The 21033-nt window shown below is 35.2% G+C and overlaps 2 protein-coding genes across 2 annotated transcripts; both read right to left on the minus strand.

Annotated features, from left to right (window-relative positions):
• Window positions 1–391: 391 nt before the first annotated feature.
• Window positions 392–12344, minus strand: cp (ceruloplasmin). The gene is given in 20 exon segments (NM_001278815.1): window positions 392–1217; window positions 1423–1576; window positions 1719–1858; window positions 2289–2508; window positions 2649–2755; window positions 2938–3066; window positions 3165–3304; window positions 4771–4978; window positions 5845–6057; window positions 6146–6296; window positions 6377–6591; window positions 6951–6995; window positions 7095–7235; window positions 8459–8598; window positions 8692–8857; window positions 9125–9379; window positions 9496–9669; window positions 10166–10378; window positions 10503–10747; window positions 12162–12344. Coding segments are annotated over 20 exon segments (3225 nt in total). The 5' UTR covers window positions 12320–12344; the 3' UTR covers window positions 392–1206.
• Window positions 12345–13927: 1583 nt separating this feature from the next.
• Window positions 13928–17181, minus strand: tm4sf18 (transmembrane 4 L six family member 18). Its single transcript, XM_017478355.3, has 4 exons — window positions 16908–17181; window positions 16325–16396; window positions 14971–15113; window positions 13928–14867 (listed from the first exon to the last, which is right to left on the minus strand). Exons 1-4 carry the CDS (start codon window positions 17082–17084, stop codon window positions 14669–14671), a joined length of 591 nt encoding a protein of 196 aa, XP_017333844.1. The 5' UTR covers window positions 17085–17181; the 3' UTR covers window positions 13928–14668.
• Between the last annotated feature and the right edge of the window lie 3852 nt (window positions 17182–21033).

The following is a 21033-nucleotide window of genomic DNA, read 5'->3' on the forward strand; positions in this document are numbered from 1 at the left end:
ATATATATATATATATATATATATATATATATATATATATATATATATATATATATATATATATATATATATATAAAATATAAGGTGCCGTAACTACAAATCTGTATATCTTAATTTAGTCCATATCTGTTTTGAAATAAGATGTTTGCCCATTACTGCCTTGGCTATGAATTTACAAACAAACAAAAAAACAGTATGCTTTCAATATTAGCAGACAATCTACAGTAAATACTCTGAATATGACGTTTTAGAATAATGACCTAAAGAGTGAATTTTAGATTTATGGGTTTCTCCATATTTCTGAAAGTAACTATGGAGGCACATATCCTTTACAAGGACTCAATTTTAAAGGAAGATGACATGACTGAGAAAATAAAGCGAATCTTCCAGGTGTAGTAACTATTTCAGTTTTTAATTTTTTTATTTATTATTTATTCAGTTTGATTTGATTAACAGAATACACTCAGGTGTTTAATGTAAGCCTAGTCATGTTGTGTTTCTTTTTTTTTAGCCAGTTGAAAAAAATTTGTATGCGTCCGTATATACATTCGGAAATACAAGCAAACTGAAGATCATGTAAAAGGTTTTTTAAAAAAAAGTCAATTTGCTTCTGCGATGGATCACCTGAATTTATAGGTCATAACAGATTAACTTTTAAAATATTGATCTAAAATTCATAATTTGGGCCATTCCAGCATCTAAATTGTCCACTAAAATAGAAAATGTAGGTTTTTTGTAAATTTGTATCCAATGCAACACATTTGAGTTTTAACACAGCTGCCTCAACTCATGAATGACTCGATTATCAATTCAACATTACAATCATGTGAGCTCAAGCAGGAGCAACAGTGTAATTGTTACTGCTCACACTGAGAACCCATGCTTTAGGGTTTTGTTGGTTTGTTTGTTTTGGTTTATTTACTTTATTAATCTATGATCTATCCAGGTTTAAGTATTACTGATTCCTCAGCAAGAAGTGACAAGTAGTACATGCCTTGATGTTAATTACATGCTGTTTCCTGTCTTATGACACATAAATATTTGCACTTTTTACACTTATCTGTATTTTATGTATTGTGTGCCGATATTTAAAACACTTGTGTACAATTGCCATAAAGATTTATTCATAATGTATGAATAATGTTTTGGAGTTACAGTAGGTATTGGATCAGAAAAATTATTGTGTTGAAGTTCTTCAGCTCTAGCCTATTTGCGTTCTGCAAATAAAAAATATTTAACGTTAGTTTTATATTATTAAACATGTTAAGGTTGTATTAATTAAGAGATAATGTATATGATTATCTGATTGTAGTAGATTCAATTAAACTTTTTACTGGTAAAAAATAGTATTTTAATTATTTATTTAGTATTTTTACAAAACATTTAGGTCATTCTTTGTTTACACCACTCTCTTGTACATACCTTTCACTGTGTATGTGGTCTCCATGCCAGACAGCACGTGGTCCGCGACATGGCAGTGCAGGAGCCAGGTGCCCGGGTACTGAGGGCGCATTTTCACTGTCTGGAACGTGCCGGGGAATAAGTCGAACACATCATCGCGATGGACGCCACTTATCTTGGGTTAGAGCGAGACATTCATTATACAGGCCATGAGATAAACTTAAGTTGGTTAGAATAATTCTTCAGATAGAAGTGTTATGAGTACGCAATGGGTTTGAATATGCAGCAAATGGGTTTTGTGCATGGAACTTCTTTACCTTGTACTCAAAGCTGTGGCCATGGAAATGTGCTGTGTGTAGGTCTATTTCATTTCCCATTCCCAGCAGGTACCAATACACCTTATCTCCCACATTCATATTCAGCCCATGAAGGTTGCCAAAGACCAGGCCATTTATACCTACAATGCATAAACAGTAGCTGGTCATTGTTTTACCACTATTGTTTTACCACTATAGGTTTTTAGAACTAGCTATTGTAACCGTCTTGTTCGGTATTCACTAAAATCAATATACACTGCCCTCCACCAATATTGGGACCCTTGGTAAATATGATCAAAGAAAGCTGTGAAAAATTGTCTTTATTGTTTAACCTTTTGATCTTTTGTTAAAAACATTCACAAAAGTACTCTGCAATCGTGGAAATCAAACAACTGATTTCCCTCTGAACAGCTCGACCAGTGTTACAAATATAATATAAACCTGGGATTTGCCACAACACCTTCCAACCAATCAGATTTGAGAATTTAACAACACTGTGGTATAAGCAACATTATATTCTCTGCTCCTCTGGAATTGTTTATGACAGAAGTAAGATTGTTCTATACTCACCATGCATTTTGTTACTTTCAATAAACTCTTCATCCTCCTCTAAATTTTTGGGAGGATTTTTCACATATGTTTTTATGTTGTCCTCCAGATACCAGGACTTATTCTCATCAAACACCATGAACAGCAATGCAAACTCCTCAATCTCTTTCTTTAGCCCAAACGTCCTCAGAAGACTCTTCTGACAGATTATCAGTGGTCCAATCAGTCCACTGTACAAATCCTGTAGAGTTACATATTCCAGCATGACAGTCAGCAAAGAGAACATCACTTTGTGTCTTATTTTTGTCCAAAGTTATTAATTAATATATGCCCTTGATTGGTTTTAAATTGGTGCTGCACATTCTGATATCAAAGACTTACCTTGTTAACGTCTATAGTTGAATAGTAAGCTCCAACACTACATTCCTCTTGTTCAGATGTTGGGCCAGCAGACTTGGGAATATACCAGGTGTATGTCTGAGTTTGACCTTGACAAAATAGTATGCATTTATATATTAAGCTTTTATATCCAGGTCCAGAACATGCATCGGACATTACAGGACCCAAAGTTTCCCAAACAAGTAACAAATGTTATTAAATATGTAATTATGTAATCCTATAATATTTTAAATCATACCACTTTGCAAAACCCAGCAGAACATCTACGTACCTGGTTGGGTTGGTGTGACTTGAGGACTTTCTGTCTTTACTCCATGTGCATGTATCGAGTATGGCCTCTTGGCTAAGTTCTTGAAAACCACCTTTACTTTCTCTCCCACATTTCCATGAATTATAGGACCTGCGAGGTTCAATTTATACACATAGTATATGACTGTTTTCTCACCTCACTATAACACCACAATTATAAGTTGTTTCACCGTAGCACTAAATGTTTACCCAAAATTCCTAAGTGTTCCAGATCAGCAGACCTGTCCTTTGGCTTAGTGAAGGTGTCATCAGTATACTCTCTGTATAGGACCTTCTTGTATTTGGAACCAATAAATTTGCCTCCTTTATTAAGAAATGTGTTACCTGGGCTGTGGGGAAACAATATGAGATCACTGGTATGTAGTAGGTGTTACATAACTACACATTTTACTAGTTGGCCAGTAATTAAAACAAAAACAAACATTTGTCTTTTCTATCGTTAAAGCAAAAACTGTTTAAGGACGTCGCTATTTTCAGGCTGTTTAATATTTGGAGCAAAGGATGTACTGACTGCATTTCAATTAACATCCATACACAGGCTACAAATTACATTTCTAACTTCAATGTTTTTATGATGCATCCTTAATAAGGAAAGTAAATCATTTGCATCAACACGTGCAAAATGATAAATCTTTGTATCATATTATACTACATAAGGATGTACCAATTCTCTGCACAAGCTAGGGGTTCAGTGAAATCCAAGCTGAAGCCGAGTGCATGCAGCACAGAAGCTCCTTATGGCTTAGTGATGGATAGAGGATGCAATGTTTTGAGCTGGCATGAAATAGCTTAATGTGTTTGGATAGTGATGTGCAACCCGCGGCTCAGAAGGTGCTCTTTTGGAGGAATTCCTTCTGGAGTGAGCAGGAGTGGGATTTAAAAAACAGCCTTGCACACACCTCTCCACTTCATTAAAGCAAAAGAAAATAAAGTTTGTGTGGTTGACTGTAAAATTGGCTAACTCAATAGGAAATCTGTTCAGACTAACAAAGAACATTTATAATGCTTTCTTTACAGTCTGCCTGAATTTTCTTACCATCTGCCTAACTATTTTTCCACTGCCCTGACTAGTCAACTATACACTGCAGTGACTAGTGAATGTATTGGTTGTCTAGTCTATGCCACCTCTGGTATGTGGGTGATATTGGTACATGTGTTTGGTGTGCTGTTCGTGGTAAAGTTCAGCTAGAACTTTCTCAACTTTTTCTCAAACCATAAACTCACTGACTTTAGTCTAAGTTATCACTGTAGAATACGCTATCTGCCAAAACACAGGGAAAGCTGCTAGACCTTTGCCAGCTAAAGTTATTTTCCAGATTCCTTATTATTTGTCTAAACTGATCAAGAAATGTTTGAGATTTTCTAATTATTCTTATTACCACTCTTATTACCATTCTTATTGTTGCAGCTGCTATGTTGAATTAGTAATGATAATTCATTAATTTCAATCAACCAATACTTACCAGCTGCCAAAAATGATCTACTAGCTTAACCAGCTCAGCCTTTGATTTGATAACTTTTCAAACTAAGCTGGATTTTTCAGCATAGACAACTACAAGCCCATAGGTTTTGCACATCATAGGTTCTCATTAGAAAAGCAGTCATGTAAGAACTGGCTCCTAAGCAATTTATGAATTATCTCAGCTACTCATAATTTAGTCTTGGCAAAGTTTTTATAGTTGTTAAATCGGTATCTGTCTTTAGTGTTAACCTGATCCCAAGTATGCACTCAAACAGGAACTGTTAACCATCGGTGTGTTCTATTAAATACTCAAACTGTACTGTAATATATTACCTATCTTTAAGGCCATGAAACATTTTCTCCTCCCAGGTGCGGCTGGGAGAATAATCCCAGTCCACCTCTACAGCAGCAATGTAATATTTCTTCTGTTGGAGCATGATCTCTGACTGCCTGCTAAAGATACTGCACTTCTGCACTGTGTAGTTCACTCTCATACCTGCGTGGTTATCATCAGCACTTATACATGTCAACTCAAATTGTCCTGTAATGACCAGAGATACAGAAAAAAGACAGAAAAAATACTTATTAGATTTTGCCAACGGGAAACTACAGTTGAACAGTAGTATTAAAATATTATCACTGGTAGTTAATAAGATATAAGGATACAAGGAATAAGATACGACAGGAGCATGCTGTTATAGGAAAATAATCAACAACGGGCTAGTGTGAAGTCCATTACCATCCCGAATATTTTCCAATAATAGTCCATTTCAAAGGCTTTTGTTTCACATATACCACAGCAGTTTCCCAATGATTACTAATTTTAACTTATTAATGAATTTCATGCTTTTACACTTAATGCTTTTACATTGAAACTTGTGTAACGTCCACAAGACAAATTTGTTTTCATGTTATAGTACCCATAAGCAGTTGTTACTTCACCAATCTCTATTTTTTCGTCTGTCTGGAAGTTAATAAAACACAGCTTGTCAGGATACTGATGAACTGCAAAAAATGTACTGACCATTACAAAGTGCTGACATTAGAGACTCCTTCCATAAATATTAAATAAACACCTGTTTACTGATAGCTTCACCAAACCAAAGATTCTAACTTTTTCTTTGTTAAATGACCACATGTTTTTTAAACCATTTTTATGCATTATTAAGCTTAGATTATGTCAATGACATGTTACTATAGATCTGTTAAGGTATTCAAATTAGCACATTCATTTAAAGTTGTGGTTTGTATAGCTACCAGCACTATAATCAGAATACTGTTACAGAAAATTAAACTGACCAGTCAAATTTGAGAACTGAACAGCGCTGTGGTATAACAACATTTAATGGCTCCAGCAGAAAAACTGATGATCTATTTAAGGAAAGCAGAATGAAAGAGAGTGATCACCCATGCTGTCTGGCTCCATGATGACTGTATGTGAGACATGAGGGAATACGCTGATGGTGTCTCTCCTTGTTCCTCTGTAGAGGAACCTGTTGCCATGGAAGTAAAGTCCATGAATGTCCCCCTCTGATCCCAAACCCGAAAGATGCCAGGAAACCTTGTCACCTTTGCACATAGTCAGGCCTTGGAGATTTCCATACATGTATCCATTGATTGCTGCAGATACAAAAAATATACTGTAGAAGATTTTGACCTTTTTCGTAACCCATGTCAGGTAAGTCTTTCAACATTTTTAAGGACTTACAATGCATTTTATTAGACAACTGAAAATCTTCATCATCTTTCTTCACAGACTTAGGTTGTTTTGTGAATCTGTTAATGTTCTCGTCTAAATACCAGCTCCGGTTCTCATCAAAAGCCGTAGTAAGCAGGTGGAATTCTTTCTTCACATTTTTCTGCAGTGTGACCAGTGAGAAACATGGAAACAAGCACATATGTAACTCTTTTGATCAGACAACCAGTACTTTGTACTTACTTGTTTGCCTGCTTTGAGGGTTTTTGGTTTACAGATTAGGAGAGGTCCAACCAGGCCAGAGTTGGTATCTTGGATTGGGTCCACAGCAGAGTAGTACAAGTAGGTGATACAGTCAGGATCGTTTTTAGTTGGACCTCCATTCTTAGGCACCACCCACTCATAATTATAGGTTGTGCCTGGGCGGACGGAGGCAGCAGGAAGAGGTTCAACAATTCCTAAAAATTCACCAAAAAAAAGAAATCAAATAAAAATGTGTTCAATGTAGATATACACTCACCATCTACTGGTATCATGAAGATACCAGTCAAGAGCTTCATTTAATGTTCACATTAAACATTAACTTTGATCATGGCATGGATATTGTTTCCATAAGGCCTGGATTGAGTATTTCAGAAACTGCTGATCTCCTGGGATTTTGACACACAACAGTCTCTAGAGTTTACACTCTACATTTCTCAACATTTCTCCTTCATGGACTTCAGCTTATCAAGTAAAATGTTTGCGAAATTTAACCTCTCTGGTGCATGTATTCAAGTTTTGTTTTTTCAGTCCCTTCTACAGTACATGTACTTACTTGCTTCTTTCTTGAGTTCCCTAAGCTTTTGCGCAGTGTATGATTCTGCAAAAGTAAAACAGAAAGCGATGCAAAGTTACAGCAACAGTGGTTTGTTTTAACTTTGTGCAATAAGGATGGTTTTGATTAGTCATTTTCCAGAACCTTCTAGAACGTTGTGGTAAAGTGTGCCGTCCATTTCAACATTGTACTGTACTCCATGAGGCTGAATGCTGTAAGGTCGGCTTGCAGTATTCTTAAAAGCGACCTTAATGGTGTCCTCCTCCTCTGCCCTGATGATTGGACCTAAGAGAGAAATCACGGAGCTTTAAATTATTCAAAAATACTCTGTTACGTTGGTCACAAATTAAGCATTAAGCCATTGCATAAAAAATGAGAATAAATTTTCTTTTTTTTTTATCACAGATTATTTTTCAGATGTGAAGTGCTCTGATGTAATGGATTTGCTATACACTAATGTTGCTCAAAGTTGGAAATCTATGCTAACAACTAATGAAAGCCTGTAAATAATTATAAAAATCTATGCTAACAACAGGCTTGGGGAGTAACAGAACACATGCAACGGCATTACGTAATCAGGATTAAAAAAAACTGGTAACTGTAATCTGTTACAGTTACGTTAATAACAAAAAAGTAATCAGATTACAGGTACATTTGGTAAAAATGGAAATACTCTCAGGATTACAATTTTTTACAATCTTTTACCATAACACAATATAGCTGCATGATTATAGTTCTTGTTCTCTCTTGCCAGTTGTGAGCAAAAAATGTATTTATTTTATTAAAACAAATACAAACACTGAATATGTTTTTAATCTCTAAAATAAGCTCTAAATAAAAGTATTTTAGATCATATTGCTTTTCTCTTAACTTGAAGTAATCCAATAATAATCAGATTACATTACTTTCATATTATGATGCTTGGATTACATTGCTGATTACATTTTTTTATGAAGTAATTTGTAACTGTAACGGAATACATTTTTAAAGTAACCTTCCAAACCCTGGCTTACAAGTAATAAACATCTATAAGTAACGGTAATCTATGCTAAGAAGTAATAAAGGTCGATGCTAACGTGTCAGGGAAATCTATGCTAACATGTAATAGAATCTGCCAGAGTAGAGATATCCCTTACTTGTTAGATACATTGGCCCTAGTTCAAAACTAAAGAAGTAAACAACAGATTCTAAACTATTTTAAAATTCCTGTTGTAGCATGCAACTGTACGCTGTGTTTAGTTTATGCTAACAAGCAATAAAAGACTAGTATTTAAAAATCTATGCTAACAAGTACTGCAGGCCAATGCTAACAAGTAATGTAACACTGCTAAAAGTAATGGAAAGACAAGGCTAACAGGTAATTAATCAGTTAAATATGCAGACTTGTTAGATATGCAGACACCAGACTGTGCACATTTCGTTTTTTTTTTTTTTTTTTTTTTGCCCAACCTATTTACAATTCCTGTTGTAGCGTATATAGTGTAGTGTTTATGGTGATTAGGGAATACCCAGAATGCCCAGGTGTTCCTCTTCAGGTGTTCTCTCTTTGGGCTTGGTAAAGGTCCCATCTGTGTATTCCACATACCGAACCTTCTTGTATTTCCCTCCAATGCGATCGTTACGGTTATTAAAGAATATGCCAGCCATACTGTGAAAAGTGTGGAAAATTTTGTCTGAGCCTGAAGGATTGTACTGATCTTGTGTTTGAGAGGGGAGAGGATTTAGTATTAGGTAGCTTTACCTGTCATCCTGTAGCTTAATGCCAGTGTATTGGTTGATCTGTGTAGGTCCATAGTCCCAGATAACCTCCTCAGCAGCAATGTAGTACTGTCGGACTTCACCAAATGGTCTGGGCTTATGCACAGCCGGAAAACATCTCTTGATCTCAAAAAATGCCTGCATGCCCGCTAAAACAAGCAAAAATTGCATCAAACTATGTGCTATGAGCATACTGTTAAGAAGTGGTTATATATATATATATATATATATATATATATATATATATATATATATATATATATATGTAGAAAGAATACTAATCACAATATGTCAATGAGCATGTCAAAAATACTTAGTCTTTATCAGCAATAATGCACTAGGTGCTTGTATATGTAACAGGACTTCCATGATTCTGAATAATATACACTCAGAGGAGACATGCTTTCATATCATACCCTCCAGGTGATCATTAACCTGGCAGCTCAATAGCCACTGTCCAGGTTTGTCCGCCTCCATTTCTACACTGACAAACGTAGCTGGGAAGAGGCTAATGGTGTCTGTGCGGTGCTGCTTGTTCTTTAAGATCTGACCATGGAAGAACGCAGAGTGGATGTCCACTTCGTTGCCAATCCCAAACAGGTACCATTGAATGTTTTTGCCCATGCACATGCTCAGGTCTGGCAAGTTTCCAAAGACATAACCGTTAATAGCTGGAAAACAATGGTGAATTGTAAGTGGGGAAAACATTAAGCCTTGCCATTCCTCATGAAAATGATTCCTTATGGGACATGTGGTAACTTTGTCGTTTTTACAAACTTCTGCTCACCGTGCATTTTATTGCTCTCCTGAAAGTCCTCATCATCCTTGTCGACTTTGGTCGGTGTTTTGCAGTATTTCTTGATGTTGTCATCCAGGTACCAACTGAGGTTTTCATCAGAAACAGTGAACATGAGGGTGTATAGGTAGTCGCTTGATTTGTCACCATGTATGTCCAGAGTACCTGAAGAATTGCACACCAGTTAATGCACAAATAAGCAGTTTTCATGCCATTTATTTACTAAATCCATACTGATCTATTACACTAAATCTTAGAATGAATGTTTAGAGATTAGATTTAGGCATCCACTATGAATTCTTCCATAAAATATTTTCCAAAACAGTGACTAAGATCTTTAAAAGGTATAGGCACACAGTAGCCCTGTGTTATACTCAACACTGTAAACATTGTCTGTAATTTCTGTAAAATATATATATATATATATATATATATATATATATATATATATATATATATATATATATATATATATATATATATATATATATATTACAAACAGTGTTGAAATATGTTTTATATAAAAAATATAGCATAATGTGATATTACTGTAAACAACCATTACAGTACGAATGCTGTAAATATTAACAACTCTGCTGTCATTAAATTAGAGTAAATTTACAAGGTAATATTTTTATAGTGTATACACAGCTCAACAAACCTTTTTTACAGATAATAAATGGCCCAATGAGTCCTGAGGCAGTATCTTTTGGGGCATTGACGTGAGAGTGGTACACTCGGGTCAAGCAGTTCGTGTCATCTTCAGCAGGAGCGTGAGAGGATGACAGCTTCCACAAATAGTTATACATCTCCCCAGGAGCCACAGCATCATCGAGGGTCTCCTCCGTACCTGTCATATCAGGGTACCATGCCCCTGAAAGGAAACAACACATATGTGGAGCAATATAAATAATAAGAGGCAACTACTGTAATAAAAGTATAGCATTGGTCTTAATATGCAATATGTATTGGATATATGCCATATCCAGTGTCCATACCTTCACTGGATTTATTGTAGTTCATTCCATGGGGATGAATGGAGTATTTGCGAGAGGCCATGTTCTTTAAATGCACAACCACAGTGTCATCCTCTTCAGCACTGATGATAGGCCCGACAAAGCCCAACCATTTGGGCTTCCCTATCTCCTGCCTGAAGGTAAGGTCCGTGTACTGGAGGTACACTGCCTTCTTATACACACGCCCAATCCTAAGGTCACCATTTTCCAAAAATGTCCTTGCATGTCTGAAATATAGTAGAAAAGTTTGGAAATTAAAACTGGTGTTTTTGTAATGTATCTCTTTAGCAGTTTGTAGCCAACTTTACAAGTGCATACTGTTATGATATAGATACAGTGCCCTCCACTAACATTGGAGGCACCCTTGGTAAATATGAGCAAAGGAGGCTGTGAAAAATTGTCTTTATTGTTTAACCTTTTGATCTTTTGTTTAAAAAAAAAAAGGAAATTGTTCAATCATGACTTCCTGTTTCACAGGGGTATGAATATGATGTAACACATAGGACAAATTCCCTTAGTCATTCATAACAATGAGTAAGACCAAGGAATATTGCTGTGATGTCCGGCAAAAAGGTTGTTGAGCTTCATAAAATGGGAAGTGGCTATAAGAATATAGCACAAGCATTGAAAATGCCCATTTCCACCATCAAGACAATAATTAAGAAGTTCCAGTCAACTGGAAATGTTATGAATTAATCTGGAATTGGACATGTGTCGATATCATCTCAACGCTGTGAAGAGGATGGTTCGAGTGGCCAAAAAATCTCCAAGGATCACAGCTGGAGAATTGCAGAAGTTAGTTGCGTCTTGGAGTCAGAAAGTCTCCAAAACTACAATCTGAAGTCACCTACATCACCACAAGTTGTTTGGAAGGGTTTCAAGAAAAAAGCTTCTACTCTCATCCAAAAACAAACTCGAGCGTCTTCAGTTTGCCAGACACTACTGGAACTTCAAATGGGATCGGGTTCTATGGTCAACTGAAACCAAAATAGAGCTTTTTGGCAATAAACACCAGAGGTGGCTTTGGTGCACACAGAGCGGTAGGCATATGGAAAAGTACCTCATGCCCACGGTTAAATATGGTGGTGGCTCTTTAATGTTTTGGGACTGTTTTTCTATATATATATAAACCTGTGTTTACAATTGTTTGATATCCATGAGAGCAGAGTATTTTTGTGATTTTTTTTTTAAACAAAAGATCAAAAGGTTAAACAATAAAGACAAATTTTCGCAGCCTTCTTTGCTCATATTTACCAAGGGTGCCAATATTAGTGGAAGGCACTGTATCTAACAACATACACTTTTAAATAATTCCTGAATGATTCCTGTATGACTTTATAAGCTAGCTCTCGAAAGAGGTTCTAGTTGGAATCAATTTTGAACAGCAAACCCACCGTTGTAGGTATTGATAAAGACCCTTTAAGACTTTATTCAGAAAGACAACCCTTTCAACAATTTAAGGTACACCAAATTACAACAAATTAGGGGTTTTTGGATGTAAATGTTAATTTTATAAACTGAATTTATAAAATTCCAAAGTTATCAACAGTCCTTTTTTTACCTTTTGTCATAGTTATAGTATATTTATAGAAAAATTATAGTATAGTAATGTAAAGTATAGTATAGTAAAGTAAAACTCACTCATCTTCATCTAGTGTTTTGTTTTGAATCAGGTTCTTCCCAGTAGGTGCGTAATCCCACTCAATCTCCTTAATACCTATGAAATATTCTCTTATTGCACAGGACACAGTTCCAACACAGCACAAAATCCCAATCAGGTTCCAGTGCAACCTCCCCATGTTGCTCCTCTGTGATTTGGATGTCAGGCTCTCTGAGATTGCTTCATTCCTTTTAAAGGTAACAGAGAAATGCCAACCAATTGCAGTGAGACCTGGGGTATCAGAATGATTGAGTAATAGATTTGCCCATCTCAAATGACCTGAAACAGATGACCTTTGATAAACCCCTTATGGGAAGTTCCTTCCTGATTTAAAATATGTATTCAGCTTGAGATGGGTTTAATGCAACTAGTGCAACCAGACTCACACTACTATGTATATGGAGGAAAAAATTTCAGTCATTGTACTGAATGTCAGTAAATCTCCAATACTGAAACTGATCACAGCCATTATAGTGGTATGATCAGATAATTAAAAAAAAATCTCCTTCTTGTTTTAGAAAATGTCAAAACAATTGGCTTTAGCTAGTTTAAATTCATAATAGTACAAATACATCATTTTATTCTCATCTGTCTGATCATACAAATCATACATGTTTATATTTGTGTTTTCTTCCAGTGTTGCACAAATGTAAAATTTCCCATCTGTGTGAATTACGCAAGGTGGAGAAATCAGCTCACGTCTGTCACGTCAGCTCACTGTAGCCAACCTCTACCAAAATCAATATAGCTACTGATAACATTGGTCACAATGTTGCATTGAGTTGAGAGACATAGATAGTGATGAAAACCCAACAATGTGGTCAATTATCACAGTGAGAACAGAACATTCTCTTATTTTCTAACTGAATTATGTGTGTTTAAGCAATTTGAGCAAATGGCTAATCTAAATATAAATTGGGGTCTGTTTAAAACTGGAAATAAACAGAACAAAGAAAGGAAATGTACTGTACAATATTGAATATTCTTGAATGTTATCCAGTCACTATTTAAATTTAAGCAAATTTGTGGTACTGACCATGTTAACTCCTATGTACAAAGCTCAGTTTTTGTTGAGTCTTAACCCTTCCACATGTTCAGAGGACATAATGGATTTGATCTACCAAGGGTCATCAGGTTTTGCACAAACTTGTTTGTTAGCTCGAGGCATGCAAGCAAAAGCACCCTAATGCTAAGAAATTCTGAAATTCATGCAAATATTTCTAATATTAAAATTTGAAGTCAGGATATGGCTAATAATATATTATATAATGTTGTATTAAATTAGAAAATAATGCAAAACAGGAGTATTTTCAGTTGTGGTCTCTTTTGGAACTTTTGGAATCTACTATAAGGTTCCACAGAACTAAAGGCCACTTCAGGTAAAACCAATAGAAAGCAAAGCTCACATGTTCACAAATAGAAGTGCTCAATGTCCAGAGTTTGTGTTATATTTGTATCTTAAACAAATTTCCTTGGCCTTAGTAACAGTCATACATTTGCTCATATAGCCATGGGGTACTCTAAATGTCCTTGTGTCCTTCTAAACTGAATGTTTGTGAACTGGGTTTAGCACACCATAAATCACTTTTCTAGTGCTTTTACAGGAGCAGAGCATGGTTCAGGAATAAAAGCTCTTATGAAAGTTCTGGCTCCAACAGCACTAATGAGATTCCTGCAGCAAAGCCACACAATCCCAGTATTATGCTTCACCTTGTTTACACTGCACATTAAAAGCAAAACTACTGTATACATCCAAAATGGAACATTTATTCTTTTTTAAGGAAACATAAGAAACATTATAAAAAACAATAAAAATTTGCTTATATGATACATAACGTCAAGATTTTTTAACATCAACATAATAGTTTATCAATAATTAGGAAATAAGTTATCATTTTCTTAAAATGAAACATACAGAAAACACAAGAAATACATTTAACAAAATGGACAATGAAGCCATACAGTGTATAATCAGAACTTATAAAGCACGCTTGAAATAATTTGTCTTTTCATAAAAGCAAAATGATCTTGATTATATTGTCTCAGTAATTAATTCTAAGAAGTGAAAAAAATATATATCAGTTACTCTATATTTTTCCATGGACAGAAAGTTATGTAACTTACAAACCTCTGTTTTTTTGTTTGTTTGTTTGTTTGTTTGTTTGTTTGTTTTTGTTTTTTTGTTGTTGTTTTTAAAAAAAATAGTGCTAGGTATCAACCTAGAAATAGTTCTAGGTATCAGGTCTGAGTATACTACAATGGTTCTGTATTGTGGTTGATTGTGTTAGAATAGTATAAGACAGATAAGAGCTGCTCCTGTTCAAGCTAGAAAAGGCTCGTCATGCTACACTGACCCAATTCCCAGATATATATTGATTTAGTCTGTCAGGTATTTTCAGAATGTTTTTTTTTTTTTTTTTTTAAATAGCAGCCTATCGTTACAATGTTTGTTCACTAGGGATATATGGGATAGTTGTCCATTGTGTCTTCAAGCACTCAGGCTATATTGCTGCTTATAGCAGCAAGGCCTGCAGATGGCGCTGACTAATCCGCTGATAAACTGCACAAAGCAAATGAGGAACTCGATCAGGCTGAGGCCTAATAGGATGGAAAGAAGCGTCACATTCCACTCAACAATGTGAGCAGGCTGTACACACGTAGACCAGGATTCACGGTTAAGCAGGTATCTGAGAATTAGAGGTACAAAGATACAGGAAAGTGTTTAGCAACTGTACTGAATCCAACATTACATTTATGTAAGATGGATAAGAAGGATCTATAGTATCATACTGTAACCCATGATCCTGGAAAGGAGTTCCCCATTTTAAACTGTTCAGGCAATATGGCCCCTCTAACATGGCCATAGCTGAGATGATGAAGCAATAACCAGAGCCGGCCAGTCCAATGAGAGACGCTAGCACAGAGCCACACATCTGGACAAACAAAATGCGCAATCAAACAAGAGAAACAAAATGGACACATAAAGCCACCACTATTACTGTCACTCTTTGATCAGAACTTTCTGGAGTATCATCCCCATTCTGTAAGGAATATTTGCAATTTCCATAATTAAATGCTCTCTTCAAACCAATATAATATTAAATGTGATTTATAGTTCGATACCATTACCTGGTATTCTAGGAAAATATTTATGGTACTCACTATCAAAACACTTTACTGTATAGCTACTGTAACACTGCTGTTGTGACAGCAGAGTCAAACATACAGTATCTTTAACTTTACTGTAAAACTAGGCATCAAAAGCATTTTCCTGAAGCAGCAAAGGCACCTCATATTTTAAATCCTCCCAAGTTTGGCAGCTTGCATATTTCAATTTCAGCTTAATTTCCTTGTGCTTTTTAGGCGTGTAACCCATTGATTCTGTCACTGCAGTTCTCACTGTTCATTTTAACATTTGTTATTGTGTCATTTGATCTTATCTTATAATTACATGATTTTGTGAACAGAAACTGTAATCACAGCAATGTTTCATAACAGTAAACATACATTACAGTGAGAGTGCTGTAAAAATGCTGTGGGTGGTGGTCTGGGAAAACCTGCTGCATGTCGCTGTGGCTGAATTCTTGCAAACAGCAATCAATTAATCAATCAATCAATCGAGGTTTTGGCTAAAATTGCATTTTTCTGCTTATAACATAACTTGACACCTCAATTTGTGGAAGGAGCCATTTTAACAGACATTGTGGCAAATATTTATTAGCTAAATATGATTTTCTCACACAGTGAGTGTCACAATTTGATCAAGTTTTTGGATAGCTATCTGCTGTAGTGAAACAGAGCCTAAGATGGGCTAGAATATGTACATGTTGTTCTCCTTTTTCACTTTTGGATGTAACTATATTTAAAATGGCAGACCTTTTCTTTATGTGAAAGATAAACATATTTCAGTTCTGTACTTTCAAGAACTTTATATAGGAGAAAATGTCAAGATTTTACCATGTGAAGGGTTTTCCCAGGCCGCTACAGAATATTAATTCCAATACCAATGTGGCAACTCTGCATCCAGTAAGTTTCTGTATAATTCCAAGGTCATTTTTTTAAATAATTCAGACATACCAGGATTTCTTTGAAGCCTGATCAATTCAGTTGCATAAGAGTAGGTAGTGGAAAGTGTAGTACTCACAGCACAGCTCTCTGTTCCACAGGAGTCAGCACACTTCCCCATGCACAAAAAAGTGAACGCAGCTATGAATATCTGCAAACAAAGTAAATCAGTAAATAATATTTTATGTCTGTGGTGTTTGTTACAAATTCGGGTCAGACAGGATGCTGAATAGAAGGATGCTTACTTTTGCTCGAGCTTAATCATTAGACAAGACCAACATTTATTTTTAGCTTTCTGAAACCATTCATCATCTGAATGTAAAGCAGATTTGACTAGCTCTTTCTAATCCCTTAAAGTATTTTGACAAAAACAAAAAAAAGTTTCTGGAGCTATCATTTTTAAAAATAGATATTTCGTTTTTTCAAACTCAAACCTTAAACCCACCAAAACACCAAAAAAAAAGAAGGTACACATACACTCTACTACTACTTGGAATCTACTACTAAGTGGAAATCCTCCATTTTGTACTTTTAGCCAGAGGTACCAAGCAATTTTTTTTTCAAAAAAAAAAAGAAAACGTTTTCTATATATACACCCATCATCACTTCAGAGTCATCTTCTACACATCCACAAACTAAAAAGGCACAAGAACAATACTCACTGCGATGCCACCACCTCCTATTCCCATGAAGGACCACACGTAGGCACTCAATTGGTCATTCTGCACAAAAGACACCGTTCCATTGGGGAAAAATAGCAGCACATTGGCCACAATGCAGCAGATGGCCAGTGGAATTAGGGCAAAACCTAAAGATCTGGCAAAACTCAAAGAGCACATCGTTCTGAGAGGAAAGAGTAACCAGTAAGTTCCAAGCACAAGCAAGACGCGGTAACTCAACTATAATCCAGGAACGAAACTGAGGGAGTCAGAAGAGGAGTGTGAGCTTTTTAAGAGCCCCCCCCCCTCCTTTCCCATTTCTACACCCACACATTCATGAGATGGCCGAGGACTGATATAAAGGATATGATGTAATGTCTTCCATTTTGGGCAGCGAGTGCACTGAAAGGGGTTGCAGCGAACAGGACATATTAACATTCTCAACATGGAAGGAAACCCTCAGACAGATCATATTACCAAGTCACCATGGTATGGGTGGGGGGGGGGGGGGGGGGGGTGAACTTCTCTTATCCCTTTAAGCAGCTGCATCCTCTCTCAGATAAGAATGGAAGAATCATCACAAAGTTTATTTCACACTGTTTGAAATAAACAACACCATCACACAATACACAGTATCTCAATTAAATGAGATAAACTGTATATGTCATGAAGAGGAATGAAAAGTTCAATCTAGCACTCTTTGACAAGTCTCTCTTGTGATTTTTTTTTTTTTTAATGTTCCAAAACTGTTTCTATGTAGAACCATTCAACAGAGGGTTTCCCCTTTCAGAACAATCTGTTTAGAACTCTTATCCACCCATTTAACCTTCTAAGATCGTGCACTCTTTAAAAAAGGTTCAATCTAAAACTCTTTATAGTGCGCCTCTACAGGAACCCTTAATAATTCTATGTAGAAACCTACAACTTATTATTTTCAAAGCTAAAACCATTAACCATCCAAGGAACACTTGAAGAACCCTTTCTTCTAAGAGCGTAAGAACCACATCTCATGGGAATTTTGTACAAATTCAAACAAACTATGGCAATATGGCAATTTTCCTAAATCTTGAATGATGCTAACCCCATCCCTAATCCTAGCCTTAACCAATGTAAGTTTTCATACAAAATGAGTCATGCAAAATGACAAATTTTCCAGTGTGATATCATGACATTGAACATACGCTTGATGCACCTTGATTTCCTGAGACAGTTCATAATGGTGACTATACAGTAGATGGCACCAGATTCTTCCTCGCGTTAGTGGAATACCTGTATGTACCGTTTTTTATTTTTTCAAGATTTGTATGATCTATGAATGACTGCTAGTGTAAATTGGCCTTAAGAACAAAATTGGTGGTATGACTTGAGAGAACAATCAAAATTACTGACTGGTTTATGTTACCTGCAAAACATGGAAAACACTATTCCTCTAATTATTCATGTATTTGCTAATTAGTGGATCTAAAATACACTTAACTACTCAAACTCACAGGACCCATTGGTGATCATTCACTTTTGTTACTACACATACATTCAGTTAGTTTCACTACAGTTACTGAATAATATGGTTTCATTTAAAGGACTGAATAATAAGCAGGAATTTACAGGGTTATGGAACTTTACCAAGCTTCTGGCTTGGAAATGTTTCTGATGTAAAAATAAAAACAAAATATAACACATGGGGGTGTACAAACTTTCTGTCCTCTATGACTATTTTCTCAATTATCAATAAACATGATCATTAAAACTGTTGAAAGCAAATGTTGCTGAAATCAAATAATCTAGAATGAAATGTAACAGTTATTTAAATGCATAAAAACCAAACTGATATTAAGGCCACGTATTCAAACAGAAGAAAAACTGAGCTATAAAAAATTTGCATCTGCTTTGCAGTTCGTGCTGTGAACAGGGTGTGACCCTAGAGCTAAAAATAAAGCTATTTAACACACAGTTTCAATGTTTCAGTTCCCCAGTCTGTTGCTTTTGTGAACTCCTGCTGGGAAATGTCTCAATGATAAGACACCAATTAGGATAATGTAGAAGCACTCGTGTGCAGCACCATGGGTTCCCCTAGAAAGCCTGGCCATGAAATCATTTTCCAGTGTTATAATAAACTCAAGGAATGGCATTTCCCAGAGTCACAATATGAACAGAGGATAACTGAGTCATACTGGAGGCCACATCCCTCCACACCCCTTTACACACACCAACACGTACACAGAGTGAGCCCTCCACCCATGATTTCCATACTTGAAAATGGGAAGCAAATTCCAAAGTGCTGATGCACACAGTAGCAGGCAATAACAATCGAATAGATTCATTACACATTGGAAGAAAATGTCATACATCCAGTAAAAGTGAGAAGAGAGAAAGGAGACATTTTCATAATACAATGTTAAATGCTGGTCGTTTAGATCATATAATTATTCTTTACTTTTTATTACTACACTTTTAACATTTTATTTATTACACTTTCAATAATTTGTCAAATGTCTGTACACACAAAAATATATATACATTTTTTAAAATATATATTTAAGATCCAATATTTCAAAGATCAACTGTACAATATGAGCAGCGACCTACTCATTTACAAAGAACAGAGAAGTTAATACTCTTTTTTTCCCCTTCAAATATATACTGTATATGGTAAAATGATTGGTACAGAAAAAAACAAGTTAAACTCAATTTGCCATAAGTTCTACACTACAGGTGAATCGTGAATCCTCACTAGTTGATTGCTGATACTTTTTTTTATTGGAACTTTTTCCAAAGATTTTTTGTTGGAAAATCGTTTCTTTATTGTGGAAAAACAACACACCACACTGCAATTATAATTTGTATAATTTATATATATATATATATATATATATATATATATATATATATATATATATATATATATATATATATATATATATATATAAAATCTAACATAAATCCAACAATTATTAACATTTTGGGAAATTATTCTGTAATGTACTTCATATGATTCTTGAAGGCATTTCTACAATTAAGCAATATCACATAAGCAAGAGTGTGACTATACTGAACATCAGCAAATCAGTATATAGTAAATCAGATTGCAACCAAAACCAAATGCAATTATTTTGTGTACAAAGAATATCAGACAATCTGAGCTGTAGGTGGAGAAACTGAGCCTGAAACTAGTGAACCACAAACTTATTGTGACCTGCTGTGTCCAGAGAACATGGTCCCTTGAGGACATATTTTTAATAATTAAGCAATATTGCAAGAGCAATAATACGGTTGTACTGAATATCGGCACAGCTGTGATTCAGCCATAGACACTATTGCTATTATACAATAGTTCTATAAACAAGAAATTAATATTGAGTAAGTGAAATTTCAGACAAAATATGGCCAAATGTTCTGTTTATTTTTGCTCTGCTAGCAGAAATAGATCCCTAAGAAGCCACACTCACTTTCTAGCATGTCAGCTAGCTGGCTAGCTGAATTTGTACATTATGATGAAGGTCCTTCTGGTAAAAATGGCGCTCCTTCTTCACATCTTCATCTGACGAGCTTTCATATTTTAAGTTAAAAGTTTATTCCTAATATTCTTGAAAATTCCAAATATCCCTGAAAATGATTGTTTGCTATGTCTGCTGATGATTTCATAACATTACCATATTAACTGTTTTGAACTCGGAAGTGGAAATTTACATGGCAATCACAGATAAGTGTAGTGAAACAGTGAAATGTCCGAGTGTGGTTATAATACTTATAAGTACTCTTGAAACACCGCTTGACCAATCAAATTAGTGGACCAGAATTAAGTGTTGTATAATGAACAATATGTACAATATCACAATATATAGGTTTGTGACGACTTACAGCAATACAGTACTGGTGTGTGTTTCTTTTGACCTGTTCAATGATACTTTATTCAAATATTCTTCAAATTCTTTAAATATTAATTATTTACTTTTTTCGATTTTAAAAAATAACATTTAGTTTGTTAAAAAAATATATTAACACTGAAAAGAAGTAAAGAAGTAAACAGATTAAAAAATGTAACAGTTTACAAATTTAAACATTAAGTACAAAATTTTAGCATACATAAGCTGCTTTCAGTCAGTTTGTAATTAGCTTTTAAAATGTAATA

Source organism: Ictalurus punctatus, chromosome 10 (assembly GCF_001660625.3).
Source record: "Ictalurus punctatus breed USDA103 chromosome 10, Coco_2.0, whole genome shotgun sequence".
NCBI lineage: Eukaryota > Metazoa > Chordata > Actinopteri > Siluriformes > Ictaluridae > Ictalurus > Ictalurus punctatus.

Bases quoted from the DNA above. Each gene is read 5' to 3' on its own strand.
- tm4sf18 (XM_017478355.3), bottom strand. From the start codon at position 17,084: ATGTGCTCTTTGAGTTTTGCCAGATCTTTAGGTTTTGCCCTAATTCCA. The intron at 16,397-16,907 runs GTGAGTATTGTT...CTTTGTTTGCAG, and splicing joins TAGGAGGTGGTGGCATCGCA to ATATTCATAGCTGCGTTCAC. The intron at 14,868-14,970 runs GTATGATACTAT...TCTAATTCTCAG, and splicing joins TTCCAGGATCATGGGTTACA to ATACCTGCTTAACCGTGAAT.